This window comes from Giraffa tippelskirchi, chromosome 5 (assembly GCF_054371585.1).
Source record: "Giraffa tippelskirchi isolate mGirTip1 chromosome 5, T2T-mGirTip1v1.2.pri, whole genome shotgun sequence".
Taxonomy (NCBI): domain Eukaryota; kingdom Metazoa; phylum Chordata; class Mammalia; order Artiodactyla; family Giraffidae; genus Giraffa; species Giraffa tippelskirchi.
The window spans coordinates 76,304,650-76,319,486 of record NC_137279.1 but is presented as its reverse complement, the minus strand read 5'-3'; the positions used below and the strand labels follow the sequence as shown (position 1 = coordinate 76,319,486).

At 51.3% G+C, this 14,837-nt stretch overlaps 1 protein-coding gene across 14 annotated transcripts in view; it reads right to left on the bottom strand.

Moving 5' to 3' along the window:
- Positions 1 to 5,381: 5,381 nt before the first annotated feature.
- The window catches only part of PLEKHA6 (pleckstrin homology domain containing A6), a 138,835-nt gene continuing 129,379 nt past the window's right edge, over positions 5,382 to 14,837 (bottom strand). For 10 of the 14 annotated variants that reach the window (XM_081494938.1, XM_081494936.1, XM_081494932.1 and 7 more), the window contains 6 exons: positions 14,609 to 14,782; positions 12,945 to 13,112; positions 12,735 to 12,868; positions 12,097 to 12,242; positions 7,555 to 7,678; positions 5,382 to 6,932 (listed from right to left, as the gene is read on the bottom strand). In XM_081494938.1, coding sequence (XP_081351064.1) covers positions 7,563 to 7,678; positions 12,097 to 12,242; positions 12,735 to 12,868; positions 12,945 to 13,112; positions 14,609 to 14,782 — 738 coding nt within the window. In that variant the 3' untranslated portion in view covers positions 5,382 to 6,932; positions 7,555 to 7,562. The remainder of the gene's footprint in view (positions 6,933 to 7,554; positions 7,679 to 12,096; positions 12,243 to 12,734; positions 12,869 to 12,944; positions 13,113 to 14,608; positions 14,783 to 14,837) is intronic. The other 4 variants (XR_014055031.1, XR_014055032.1, XM_081494934.1 and 1 more) reach the window with 2 other exon arrangements.

Genomic DNA, 14,837 nt, shown 5'->3' with positions numbered 1-14,837 from the left:
TTCCTCTTTGGGCTGTAAAAACTTAAAAAAAAAATATGAAGGAGGCAATACTGTAATATGAAATAATTTCTAAAAACAGGTATTAAGGAGAGCCAAGGAGACCTTGCATCTCAAGAATCTTTGCTTTAATGATATTTGGTTCTCTCAGAGCGCCTCTGTTAACTGTTTGTAATCAGCCTCTTTACTTTTTCAGTAAAACTCTACTGCATTTGAACCAAATAAACAGTAGTTGCAGTGTTAGAATTCATTGTGTAGACAATGATTGGAGTAGATTATTCAATAATTCTGAGACAATGTCTTTATTCCATTTAAATATCTTCTCCATAATAAGCATCTCTTAACTTACTGAGTTATTCAGAAAACTAATTTTTTAAAAAATTAGAAGGATACAAAAAATTTTTAGAACTATTTATGAATTGTAATATGACTAACTTACACCGGTAGTGGATTTAGTCTGTTTGTACATTTTAAAGTTATACAGGACAGAAGGCAATTAATTATTTTGGAAAACTGCCCTGTGCATTGGAGCCACTAAATGCCAGTAAGAGATTTGCCTCCTTAACACTGAGACAGCTTAAGATCTGAAAATTTTCAAAATCACCCATAGGGGGCCGTATAATTCCCATTGAAACTGGTGGGTAAAGAGGTCAGGCTATGAAATCAGAGTGCCCAGGGCTTCACTCTAGCTCCATAAGACCTTTAGATATTCTATTCACTCTTTTTGTGCCTCAGTTTCTTGGGTAATAATCACATAAAGATGAGAATTAGTTAGTAAATACATGTGAAGTGCATAGAACTGGGTACCTGGCTCATAGTAAATACTTACTGAGCCATTGTTATTACTATTCTCCTATAGTTATAAGTATACTGTTGTTAATATTATTATTATTAGTCTACTGTCTAGTGCTGCTATATGAAAGACTTGGATTTCAGCTGTGGTTTCAAACTGCTCCCACAGGAGTGAAAGTGCAAGTCGCTCAGTCATGTCTGATTCTTTGCGACTCCATGGACTACACATTCCATGGAATTCTCCAGGCCAGAATACTGGGGTGGGTAGCCGTTCCTTCTCCAGGGGATCTTCCCAACCCAGGGATTGAACCCAGTTCTCCCACATTGCAGGCGGATTCTTTCCCCGTCTGAGCCACTAGGAGTAGCAGCTAGGAATACATTTCTTTCAGCCGTGGAGCCCACCTGTAAGCTGGGAACTGAACTCTCCTGAAACTGGACCGTCTTCATCTGATCCTCAGATGACAGCACTGCGTACCAGAGTTGGGCCCGAGGGGTTTGTTTACAGCCCACCATCCTGAAGAGGGGCCCCTTCACAGGGGGCAACCCCAGAGAGGAGGACGCAGGCCCTGGGATGCCTGTTCTGGTCCCGAGGGGAAGGGCTGGGAGAGTGCAGCTGCTCCCTGGGGCTGCAGGGATGGAAGCGGGCGGTGGGGGGGACCCCCAATGACTGAAGGGCAGGAGCCCTGCCGAAGTCCTCCAGCGAAGACCGTGGGGTCAGCCAAGGATCGCCAAGGAAACATTCTCCCTCTCCCTTCATCGTGACCCTAGAGATAGCCAAGGGGCCAACACAGGATCACTACCATCTCCTCACATTTGTAAATGCATTTGCATTTTCAAAGTGTTTTCCACCCTTTTTTTTTTTCTCACGACTTTCTTGAGACCTCCTTATGGATGACAGTTAATATTCCCATTTCACAGATAAGAAAATCGAGACTCAAGAATTTTAGTGACTTGTCCAAATCTTCATGCAGCTCGCAAGGAGCAGGGCCAGGAATTGAGCACAATGTCTCCTTTTCTGCAGCAGTCTCGCAGTGGGGTGAGCCAGTTCTGCACTGGAGGCTTGGGGGTGAGGAGGCGTGTGGCATGGCCCTGGTTCCCTGCAGTAGCAGGGTCTGAAGTCTGGCCGCTTCCCTGGCCCCCAGCATGCCTCTCATCAAGAATAAAGACATGGCTATGCAGTTACAGAGCTCTGCTCCTTAAAGGGCCTTCTCCAAGCTGCTTTTTAATGTGTGGTTCCTGACTAACGACCCCTTTTGCAACCCCAGCCTGGCTTGATGGGAGGACTGATCTGGGCCAGAAGGTGGAGCAGTCAGGGGCCTGTAAGCAGCCCGCCTAGAGGGAAGCCAGGCCATCACATCCCACCTCCTCTGCAAGTCCCTGGCTCTGGCCTGGACGGGGAGCTGCGGACAGAGGAGTAGGCCCTGCAAGTGGACAATTTCTCCAGTATACCTCCTCCAGCTCTACAGGCTTCTGCATGAGCCTGTATCTGGTCCCAGTTCTCCTTGATTCACAAAGGACATCAAGGTTTGTAACTCTCTTGGGATGTTACAAAATCCAAAATCCAGTCATTAATACACATGACACTAGCCCTTTAGGGCTGAGGTGTCCAGAATTCAAAATCAGCCATTAGAACCAAGCTAGTCAGGCTTGCCTTCCTACATCCTCTTTCTTGAACCATGAATGCCACTTTCTCTCCCCAGACATCCTGTGGAAGCCCAGCAAAGCCTACTGCTGTCCTGGGTTCATGTTCACTCTCTACCCGCTTCCCCCTAGAATTCACAGGGTTTCTTAATTCTCACTCCTTACAGATTTCAAATTGAGCAGCTCTGCTAAAGTCCTTCACTCTGAGTGTCAATAAAGGATAACCACTGAGTACCTGCCAAGAGATGTGGCCCCAAAGCACTAAAGCTAGATGAAAAGAATTCAGGCAGCCTTTCTGATACCAACCCCCACTCTGACTTCAGTGGAAGGTTCCAGGCCCTAAAGCATCTGATACTTCCATTGTTCAGGTTCTTGGGACAAGTCTTGATCTGGGATCACATGGGTCAAAAAGATGACAGTGGTGTTGACAACAAACCATCATCCCCAGTTTATGCTTCTGAGAATTCTGGGATTCCTGCCTAGGAGGGGAGGCCAAGGTGGGCAGCCCATGGCTTAGGGGGAGCGGGTGGTACATGCTTCCCAGGTCTCTTAGGGAAGGCCTGGCCCCAGGCCTCCTCCCCCTTTCTGCCAAGCACGTAAACTGCCATGGACCCCAAGGCCAGGCACCAGCAGACATGGACACAGAGTGCCAGAGACACCACTTGTACAAACCATTTATTTCCTGTGTTGGGTTTATACAAACTTGCAAGATACAAATGCAGAGTTCACTGAGTGCTTCAGTCCCTGTATCTATAAAAAGAATGTTGCTGAGAAGGAAGCAAGCTCTCACCTGTAGTCGGGATGGCCCCTCCCTGGGGAGGGGCTTGTGGGCTAGAAAGATGCTAAGGGGCTGCTACAGAGCCCTGACAGATGCTCACTGTTTATCTAACCTTAACTCTTCTTCTAAGGTCACTTTTATACTAAATAAAGACATCAAGATCATAAATTTCCTTGTATAGTTTATTGTCTAATACTAGCAAATCAAATTGGCCCCAATATGTGCATAAATAGATATATGTATATATATGTATATTTCATATTTTCCTTAGTTTTAAGAGCTGCCAGGTGAGGGGCTGCCTAAAGGAAAGGGAATTACTTCTGTCTTGCTAGTCAGCCCTGCTCCAAGAGCATCCCTCTCACCAACGCAGGTGAGCAAGTATGCACAGCCTTCAACCTCAGAAAATCTCTAAAGTGACAACATTAGTACTTGATTACAGCCTCCTGGTTATTGATGAGGGAGGTAAATGTGTTAATTGGGAAGGCCCTAGATTAGTAACCAGGGCTTTCCCCAGGTGGGTAACTTAGCTCTGGGCCCCCACCCAGGCCCCTTTCATTCCTAGCAAGATGCTTTAGGCTGGGAATAGGGTGCCAGCGAAGATCAAAGTGGGAGACCAGGCTTCAAATGCTGGCCAGGAGCTCTGTGCTAGGTTCCAAAACCTTTGACTCCAGATCTGGACAAAAGACTTCCATTCTGCCCAAATCCTTGCAAAGCAAGAGCCCCTTGGCCACTTCAATAGTCACTAAGCAGTTTGGAAGGCTGAGCTGGCTTAGTTCAGGGCCCCAGCAGCAGGTAAGTCCTAGGCAAGGCTGAGATGCACCTTGTCCTTGGGACCCTCAGGGCTGACTTCACAGTCTGGATGCCAGACTGGTGTACCATCCCCTTAACAATGGGCCCCGGAAGAAAGGTCACAGAGGGAGGCAGGTGCTGTAGATGTCACCCAGACCAGAGAGGGACCAAGTGAAAAGGAATGTGAGAAGTCCAGGGAACTTGAATGTGTCTGCCCCAAAGGACTAGAGCTGTCAAACTGTTTCCACTGGCCGCTGCACCATATTCTGGGTCCATCAAACAATAGACTGACATTCTCAGTGCTGTTTGGCATATTCCAGCAGGGTGATAAAGGTGGTGGTCCAGGAGTACATCTGGGGTGTGTATGCCTGCAAGGGTCTGCTTTTGTGCACACAACTGTAAACATTTCCTTCAAGAAGGTTCACATTCAATAACCCTAGAGAGTCATCAAAAGTTGACAGTGTAATCAAATCCTTAGACCGGGACTGCAAGAGAATGTCCCACCGTGGCAACATCCTCTCCGGGTGAGTGCTGGGGACCAGCCCTTGGCAGACTGGGAATGGGAAGAAGGAGGCTGCTGAGGAGGAGGGAAGGGTAGAGGGCTGGACCTAGAGGCAGCCCGCCTAGTCCCTCACATCGTCTGCCAATTCCATTCAGACATTGCACATTTTGAAAATAGATTTGCTTTTATAACAAAAATGTAAAATAGATCTGTCTTAAAATAACTCCTCTCTCCTTCTTTGGATCAAAAGGCATGGGGTATGGCCACAGTATGCTTGGAATGATGTGGAAAGGAAAGGAGAGAAGATGGGCCTGGGCAGGAGTTCCAGGAAAGGATCAGAAGGCCAAACAAATATATATATATATATATATATATATATACACACATATATACATATATTACATATACATCTATAATATGATAATCTTCATGAAACATATATTAAGGCATGTAAAGCAACATAAAGAGCCAGCTTTATGAAAAAGAGGTGAAAGAGGTCGCAGAGGGGCAGGCATTAATCCTTGGTATTTCACATGTATTTATAAAACTATCACTTAAAAAAAAGAGACACAAAGAAAGGGGAAGGCATGGAAGGACCCCAAAAATCTGCTTTTTATGGATGGACAAGGTGTGGAGAAGACAAAGAAGGGAGAGAGGGTTACTTGGGAGCTGATCCCACCTGCCAGTCTATGGGGGAGAAAGGACAAGTTTGGGGTGCTTGAGCTGTGCTGAAGATGGGAAATGCAGCCAAGGGTCATGTTTACAAAAACCTGCTAGACGTGAAGGTAAGTGGAATCCTCTTGTCTGTAAACCCTCAGAAACACGAGAATATCCTAAAGCACCTAGAACAGTGCCTGGTACATAAAAGGTGCTCAATAAATATTTGTTGAGTGAATTGTCAGCTTTACTTGCATATGAACCATAACTGTCCCAGCCACGAAGGAGTGGAGAGGAATTGCTAGAAGATGAAGTAATCGTTCTCAGGGTCGCTGGAAGTCAGGTTGAAGTCTCGGGGAAGCAACTCTGGCAACAAGAAGGTCTAGGGGCCAAGGGTTTTCACTCTATCTCCTCCATCCTCTCTGGCTACATTCATCTGAAGGAGGTGGAGCAGAAGGACAACAGGCTTTGCTCCTGTCTCTCCACCACTGGTCCCCTGGCAAGGTAGGGTGTGAATGAGCCACGCGAGAAGGGAGACCCTCCAACAGCTTCAACCTGTCCCCATGTGGGACGCCTGGGATTCAGAGTAGGGCCCCAGAATCTGGCCTACCAGGTTCAGGCCACATTTGCTCTCCTGGGGCACACACTCAGCTGGCCCACAGCACATTCCAGGGGGAAGGAGATAAGACAGTGTCACAGAAACATTTAGAGAAGGCCCCGTGGCTGACCACATGCTCCACACCCTGACCACCCCACACCTTCTGGTCCTCCAGAAGGGCCAAGACAGGTCCTTGTCTCTGCTCCTGACCGCAGGACGGGGTCCCAACACCAGGCCCAGACACAGAAGGAACTGTCCCCAGCCTAGCGCTCCCCGGGCCCTCAGCTCACACCTCCACCCCCTAGCAGCGTGCTCCATGGCGGGTCCTTGAGCTGGCAGCCGCCGATCTGGGGACAAGGTGGGAAAAGCAGAGCTGACACCTGGCGCTGTGCCTGGCACTAACCTAAGGCTCCACTGTGGGGAAACTGACCCCATGCCCTTCTAATCTCCATCCTCCTCACGCATGAGCCCTGCCGTTCCCTTTCCTCCTGCCCTCCCGAGACCTTTCCCCCTCTCTCCGCTACCCCTTCTCAACCTGCCCTCAGACGCTGAATACACCTGCCGCTTCCCACCCACGGCCAGCGCTTCCCTCTGGGAGCCGAGGAGTCTCTCCCCATCTCACGTCAGCTTGTCTTTGGCTCAGGCAGGGTCGTCAGTCTCCACTGGACCCCAAAGGAGCACCCAATAAACAGGGATGTGCCAAGACCCTGGGCACCGGTGGACAGCAGGGCGGGGCTGATGGAAGGGGATGACGGCAGGTCCCGCTCTCGGCATCGAGAGACGAGTGCTAACCTAAGAGGGCCCAGGGTGCATTTCCCACCAGGGCATCTTCTCCACCAAGGAATGTTCCAGTAGGGCTGTCACAACCCCAGCCAGGGCCAGAGTGAGGCTCCCTGTGCCGAGGGCAGCAGACAGGACTGTGCTCCTCACCCCGCCACCTGACGCTCTGGCCGGGCGTGACCGTCTGGGTAGCGGGGATCTCGGGGCTGGAGCCCCGGGAGTGTGAACACCGCAGTGTCCGTGCTGCTGTTGGCTGCGACCCCAGCCCCTGGCCTGGCTCCCCGCAGCATTCCCGTGGGAGCGCAGGGGCGGCGGCCAGGGTGGGCAGCGGGGCAGAGGCGGGCTTCAGAATGGGGCTCTCTGGAGCTTCACGGCGTTGGCTTCAGCCAGGGCTTGCACTGGAGGAGAGAGATGCAGGTGAGAAGGCGCTGCACAGGGGGTGGACCCGCCAGCCCACCCGCCCAGAAAGAAGTCTCCTGCGAAAACCACCCCTCAACCCTGAGAGAGGCGGACAGAGTAGAAGTCAGTTCTTGTTCAGCTGCCTGATACTGAGGGGCTGTGTGCTAGGGGGAAGGGACACAGCCTTTGCCTAGAGCTGTCGGGGCCACTTTAATTTACAGAAGACCTGGGCACGATCTGGGAAAAGCAGCTTCTAGGGGCTTCTGAGGCAGGGAGGCTGTGAATCTCAGCAGATGGCAGGCTCGCGAGCTGACAGGAGGTGCAGGGGTGGGGAGCTAGGGCAACCCTCTGACAGCGGACAGGAGCAGCCTCTGTCCCATCTGCTCCTGGAGATGCAAAGCCAGTGGCACCGCAGCTTCCCGGGAGCAGCCCTGCCAGCCGGCTCCAGCCCAGCACTGCACAGGATGGACTGATGGAGGAAAAGAGCAGCGAGGCGCGCAGGGGCGGGGATGGGGGTGGGAAGCAATGGCGGGCAGGATGGAGGGTGCAAGCGGCTCGACGATGGGGGAGGGCAGGGGTCCCGCTCCCGGGCTGGATGAAATACAGTAGAAAAGTGCTTACGTCAGAGCTCAGACCCGCATGACATGGCTGCTGTCGGCGCCCCGTGGGGGTTCAGACGGTAGGGGGTTGGCTGGTGGAACCGGGGAGGCAGGGGAGGTGGGAGGGCTTGGGGTGGCACATTGCACTGGAAACAGAAATGAACAGGGCAGTGAATAGGGGCCGCGGGGGGTGGGGAGGAAGGCAGACGGAGGAGGCCGGGTGCCCAGAGCAAGCGAGGCCCTCCTCCATGCAGGGAGCAAGGCAGGAGGCAAGCAGAGAGGAGGGCTGAGCTTGGGCATCTATTCAAGCTGAGCAGAGCTGGTTCCAGGGTCGCCATGGAGGAGAGCACAGGGCCCCAGAGGAGACCTGGCCAAATTGGAGCTCTGCTGAGAACCAGGGTGACTAGGGGCGAGGCTGGCCCCTCTGAGCCTAGGGCTCCCCTTCCATCTGTGCAGCAGGGAGTTGCTCACACCTCCCCACGACTGCGGACAGGGTGAGGGGTGGCACCTCAGAGGCAGTGATATCACTGATGACCATGATTAATAGTGCAGTAAAATCACACTAATCCAAATCACCAGGCCCTCATTCAATGACTCAAAGTGAAGTGATCCCAGTGTTTATCAGTTCCATGAGGATAGAGACTCCTGATGGTCTTCAAACCAGTCTGTTAACTTAGACTGGAGGGTTCATAAGTGATTCTCCACTGTCACTTGAGATCTCTTTTCATCCATCCAGGAAAGGCCAGCTTTCACCCCTAAATCCACCTCTAAACAGATCATTTAAGCCTGAAAGTGGTGACATTTGAATGAATGAGATTTTACTCTATTATCATTCTTTTCCATGTTGAGAAGAGCAAAGTGAAGGACAAGGAAGGGGGAGTCGTAGTGCTAGGAACAAGCTCTGCAAGTCTCTAGACCCTCGTGCTCCCTGGGTGCAGCTGTAGGGGGATGGCCTCACTCAGGCTCAGAGAAGAACCAGAACTGGGCCAGGGTCACACTGTCCCCCCAGGAGAGGGACCCTGGAACCGGCCTCCTCAGAGCCTTGCTCCCACCCTACCTGGGCCCTTATCACCTTCTCTGGCCTCTGCACAGGAGAAAGGGCCCACGCAGCCCCGCGGCACACCTATACACGCCCACATACATACAGAAGACACAGCGCTCTCCCTGACAGGAATCGATACCGTGTGCATGGGTGCAGCCACACTACACCTTTCTACTCAGCACACAACTCATGTGCGTGTATGGGCACGACTGAACCTGTGCCTTGTACATGACCCAACACACTTGTCACTTTTCATACAAATACATCCACAAACACCTTTGAAACACATATTCACGTGCACACCCGTATCACAGATCCAATGGTTAGTTGTCTGGTAACTTCAGTTCCTAAGAGTCAAAAAACCAAAACCTAAGCAAAGAAGGTCTCAAGGAAACCAAATTGATGTTACAATGTACGTGCAATAAAGCTCTTACAATTTATTCAGTGAAGAGTTCCTTGGAGTCCAGATACTCTTATTTAAACACAATTATGATAGGTGTTGATTTGCTGGGTCGCTAGCCCACGAGAGATTAGAAACAGAAATATTAGGAGAGGGAGAGAGAAAGAGGAATTGAGAGGCCCACTGAGGCACAACTGAAGGTGAGAAAATCCTCTGTGAAAAGCAGACATATTAACTTTAATACCTTCACAGTCTGGGAGGATTTAGCAGGGCCACAAACAGACCTGTACGGATTAGAGACCCCAAGGGCATCTCTTCCACAGAGGTCAGCAAAATAGGGACATTTATAATGATACTCTAGTGGTAAAGAACCCGCCTGCCAATACAGGAGATGCTGGTTCGATCCTGGGTTGGGAAGATCCTCTGGGGGAGGGCATGGCAACCCACTGCAGTGTTCTTCCCTGGAGAATTCCCATGGACAGAGGAGTCTGGTGGGCTATATAGTCCATGGGGGCGCAAAGAGTTGGACACGACTGAAGTGACTTAGCACACGTACATGCATAATGATACTAAATGAGCAAGAACAAGAAAGATTAGTTATGTTAAATACAACCCCTTTAAGAAATCAGAAAAATACTAAACACAGATTATGAATATATCCATCAAAATAAGTTCACATATGTAGTGGATAGGCATTGTACAATGTGCTACTTCAGTTGTGTGTTCACAAGTACTACCACACCTGCATGTATAAATAATCAGTCACACGTATTCCATTCAGGAGGCTGTGCTCTCTCCATCCTGCACACATCAGTGTGTCTTCACAAAACTTCCATACACACACTGTGTACAACATATACACAAATACCCTTGATCATCCATCACACTGCAAAGAAAGCCCATCACATGTAAATGTGTGCATTTTTAAGCACCACCTCCACCTACATATTGTACACTCATAGCAAGTTTCCCAAACACCACCTGTACTGATAAATAATGGGTCTCTGCACAACACCCATAGAAATTTTGCACACACAGACACACTCCTATATTTGCAAACACTCGCTCCACCCATACATCACATACGTGAATACACACACATACATATGTACCTACAACCATTACCCAGTACAGACACTGCAATGACATCACACCACATGGACAAACCTAAGATCGCCACATAGTCCGTATACTGCATACCAGGAACACCAACAATGGCTACAAGCTCACCGCCCACCTCAGCACCCATGCCACACACTGCACTCAGGACCTAACTGCACTCCCTGCCCGCTGCACCAGCCCATGGGCATCCTCTCCCCACACAGCGTCTGCCGTGCCTGGCAGAGCCTGGCTCTGGGAGCATGAGCCGCAGGCCGGGGCGGTGGGGACAGGATAAGTCTGAGGTCTGGCTGGGCCACAGCCATGTTTCAAATGGGGTTTTGGCAAAAGCAGGGTGACCATTTGCTTTCCACACACAGACTCTGGAATGTGAGCCCATGTGTATCAAAGGAGAATCTGAAAAGCCAGGGGTGAGTTTTGTTTTCACCATGCCTTCGGTAGGGGAGCAGTAGCAGGGAGAGCCAGGGGCTGTGGAGAGGCAGAGGGAAGTTTTAATAGCGTTCTGTGTTCTAACTCTTGAAACAGGAAGTTGCCTTTTGCCCAGAGCATGTGGAATTTGATCTTTGGAAGGTTCGGGTTCATTTTGTAGCTAAACTACAGGGCGGTTGACAGAAGCTTCCTTGTAGCCAAACTGGTTCTGCTGCCTTTTGGCTGCAGGATGGGGCTCTCTGAAGCCTATCACTTCTCTTGCTCTCCACTCCTCCCAACTGAAAGCTTGTTTCTGAAAGATCTCCAAGGACTTTCCCTGGCCACCCATTCTAAAGTCCATTTATACCCTAACTGCTAGTAGGTTCTTCCTTAAAGCTTACTTAGATCCCTTTTGCTGTATCTCAAAACCCTTTGGTTTCTGAAAATATCCATATTTAAAATAGCTAGAAAAACCACAAAAGGCTCCTGTTTCTACTTTAGCTGCTGCTATTTCAGCGAATACGACCGCCAGCACTAGGACTACTGCTCTTACAGCAGCGGAGCATTTATTGAGCAGTTACTGAGTGCCAGGCACGGTGCTAGGTGCTTAGCACATCTTGTTTCCATCCTCACACCACTAGACAGGTATTTTGATTTAAACTTTACAGATGCAGAAAAGAGCCAGGACTGAAACCCTCTTGCGTCACTAACATGAAAAGCCTTTCCTGCCTTTGTGCGTCTCACTCAGGCTATTAGAACTTTGGCCAGCACAACTTATCTCTGTCCCCTTGACTAAAGTCATCACAAGCCTGGCATCCATCTAGGGCATTCGTCTTGACTGGCCTTTGGAGACGTCCCCCTCTCCATCCTAAGCACCTTTCGTGTTGAGGAAGAAGGAATATTCTGTCTCCCAGGCTTCATGACTTGACCACTTCCTCCACCACAAAGCCTCCCATTCACAGAATCTCTTCCATTCTTCCCAGTTACATTCTCCTCTTTTCCAGGGTGCTTCCCTTCAGGCCAAAGAGAAGTTAACAGTACTGGCTACAACCCCATAGTGTCCACTAAGACCCACCAGCCTTTGTATCAGTGTGAAGTCAGCTCCTTACACTCATCTTTTCTTAGCAGGAAAGTGGGTTTGGGTCAACAGCCAAGGTGGTGACTGTACCATCTTCCCGTTTCATTCCTGCTATTTGCCTGCAGCACGAATGGGAAGTCAGAGAATACCCTGGAACACTCGCCCTCACTCTGCCACTGGCACATACTTGTATATTTCCCCATCAAGCTCAGTCATTACCCCTTCTCTGGGCCTTTCCTGGACCTGCGCTGGTACAGTGGCTCCCTGCGCTCCCCACATGGCCTCTGCCTATTCCTCCCACCAGCAGCCAGGCGGTCATCGTGACTCCAAGCTCCCAGATGTCAGTGCCTCTGGTCCCGTCGCGCCCCGTGAGCCTAGCACACTCCCTGGTGCCCAGTGAACACTCATCCTGACCTCAAGGAGCGCCGCCCTGCTCTACGCCTCGCCCCTGCCACACGGCCTCCCCTACTCCTGGGCAGTTGGTCTCCCTGGCAGAGCGAGGTCCAGCCCCTCTCACCAGACAGCATGCGGCCTCTGCGGGAGGCCTCGGTCGCCAGGGCACAAGAGATTTCAATCCGCTTCTCCTGCTCCTGCAGCTGGCTCTCTGAGTCCTGGGGCACGTCCACAAAGTCCCCCTCGCCGACGGGTACCACGTTCTGCATACTGAAGAGGCACAGACACACAGACATGGAGGGGGCAGGATGGCCCAGCTGGCTTGGGGGACCTGCGGGCTGAGGTTGGTGGGGGTTCAGGGGCCTGTGAATGTGCAATCCTGTCCCCTGGGGTGAGTAGGACGCTGGCAAAATGCATGTTGGGACCCCTGCCTGCAACATTTAAAAACAAACTATAAGGTTTAAGAGAACATTCAGGGCAGCCTTGATGGGGAAAAGACGTCAGCAGAGGGCAACTCATCCGTTTGTGTTGATGAGAGCATGTGCATGAGCCCAGGAGGTCTTTGTGGCACCAACGGCTGCATCACCGACCCGGCCATGTGTCTTGGCCCAGTCTGCTGCCTCGACCCACTTCTTCCACGGCGGGAGGCTTGGGAGACCCAATCACATGTGTCCGGGCACGGGATTCAGTACAACTAGTGCCCTCAATGTCCTGGGTGCCAGGGTGGGCGGAGGAAGTAGAGGTTCACCCAAAGCCTGTTACCTAGACTTGGCAATGAGGGTCTTGATCCTCTCCACCTTCTTCTGCTTCTCCTTCAGCTCCTCTGGGCTCAGGGGCGTGTCAGGCTCCAGGTCAATGTACCGCTCAGGGATGAGGACTTTGTCCGGGGTGGAGAGCTGTGGAGAAACGCGGTCACCACCTCCACTCCCTTCTGCAATTCCCCCTGCGCTGCCCTTGCGGGACTCCGCTCACCTCCTTGTTGATATCCACGTCATAATGCTGGGGCTCCAGCTCCATCTTGCGGAGCCGTGCAATCTCCTCCCGCGGCGTCTCGTAGGCCTGCCCGCCCGGCTCCTCGGCTCGCAGCGCCGCCTCCAGGTTGGAGATGTCCACCTCGTGGACGCTGCGGTGGCGGCGCACCTGGGGGGCGGCACAGTCAGGACCACGCAGGGCCTCTGTCCCACTGCCGGCAGCACCTCCACTTCTGCTCGTGCCTCCAGGCAGCCCCAACTGTGCCGGGGTCCTCACTGGCCCTGCTCAGCACGCCTGACATGGCCACCACCCCACCGCGCCCACTGCAAAGCTACCCTCCTTCCACGGTGCTTGTCCAAAGCCTGCTCACCTACAAGGGTGCAGAGGAAACACCTCATCACTGTCGCCTGTCACTGCTTGTCTCTCTCTACCTGCCTCACCTCTGCTCACATTCTGTGCCATGTATTTTGAGTAACAGAATCAGTGTGTCTTACACTGGATCTCTAACCTTATCACATGAAAGAAGGTCTAGTCTACCGAGAATGTAAACTGCTTGAGGGCAGGATTTATGGGTCATTATTTTTCTGTAGTTCTGAAATTTAGTGGAAAGAGAAGTTAGGCTCATAGTTTGGGCTATTCTTAGCTCTGCACTTGGTTGCTGTGTGGCCCAGAGCTCCTTCATTTCTCATGACTTTTTTCCCTATCTCTAAAATGCGGACAAAAGCCCAACTAGTCAAAGCTATGGTTTTTCCAGTAGTTATATATGGATGTGAGAGTGGGACCATAAAGAAGGCCGAGCGCCAAAGAACTGATGCTTTTGAATCGTGGTGCTGAAGACTCTTGAGAGTCCCTTAGACAGCAGGAGCTCAAACCAGTCAATTCTAAAGGAAATCAACCCTGAATATTCATTGGAAGGACGATGCTGAAGCTCCAATACTTTGGCCACCTCATTTGAAGAGCCAACTCATTGGAAAGGATCCCGATGCTGGGAAAGATTGTAGGCAAAAGGAGAAGGGGGTGACAGAGGATGACACAGTTACATAGCATCACCAACTCAATGGATATACATTTGAGCAAGCTCCAGGAGATAGTGAAGGATGGGGAAGCCTGGTGTGCTGCAGTCCATGAGGTCATAAAGAGTCTGACAAGACTTAGTGACTGAACCACAACAATGGGGGTTAATACTTCCTAGCCCCGTACCCTTGAAAGGGCTAAATGAGATGAAAGGGATTGTGACTTGTATTGCACCATGTGTTGGTGAGCTATGATGATTACCTTCAGTCACCCCCAGCCCAATGTTAAGCTCACAGGAAATGCTCTAGAATCATGGACAAGTGATGGCTACTTCTAGGTTGTGGATTCTGTCCTATTCTCTATTCAATGAATTTTGTATAATTCATTTCAACTAAAGTAATCAAGGCATTTCTTTTTGAGTTATTTTTCTTAAAACACAAAAGAGGAAAACACTTGTTGCAGTATGTCTTCTGCCCAGCGTGGGAGAAGCTGCCCCAGGTCTCCCAGTTGCCCGGCTTGGGTCCGTCCTGGCCCCTCCCTGCTGAAACCTCCTCCTCCCCCCAGGCCCCTCCGGCTCAGGTTGGCTATGCCTGGCAGTGGGCAGTGCTGGCAGACACCAGGCCGTGTCTGTGGGGCTGGGAGGACGTTACCACTTTGTAGGCAGGCCGGGCGCCGGGGTCGGGGGCTGGGCTGGCTGGGAGCTGCAGGCTCCTCCGCTTGTCCCTCACGGAGCCGCTCTGGCGCCGCCGCATGCGGTCCATCTGCTCCTCCACGCTCATTTTGGCCTTGCCCTCACCGGGGAACACAGCACTCTTGGGGCGCTCCTGATGCGGTGGGAAGACAGGGCTCAGACTGGTGCCTTCCCCTGCCCCCGGACTT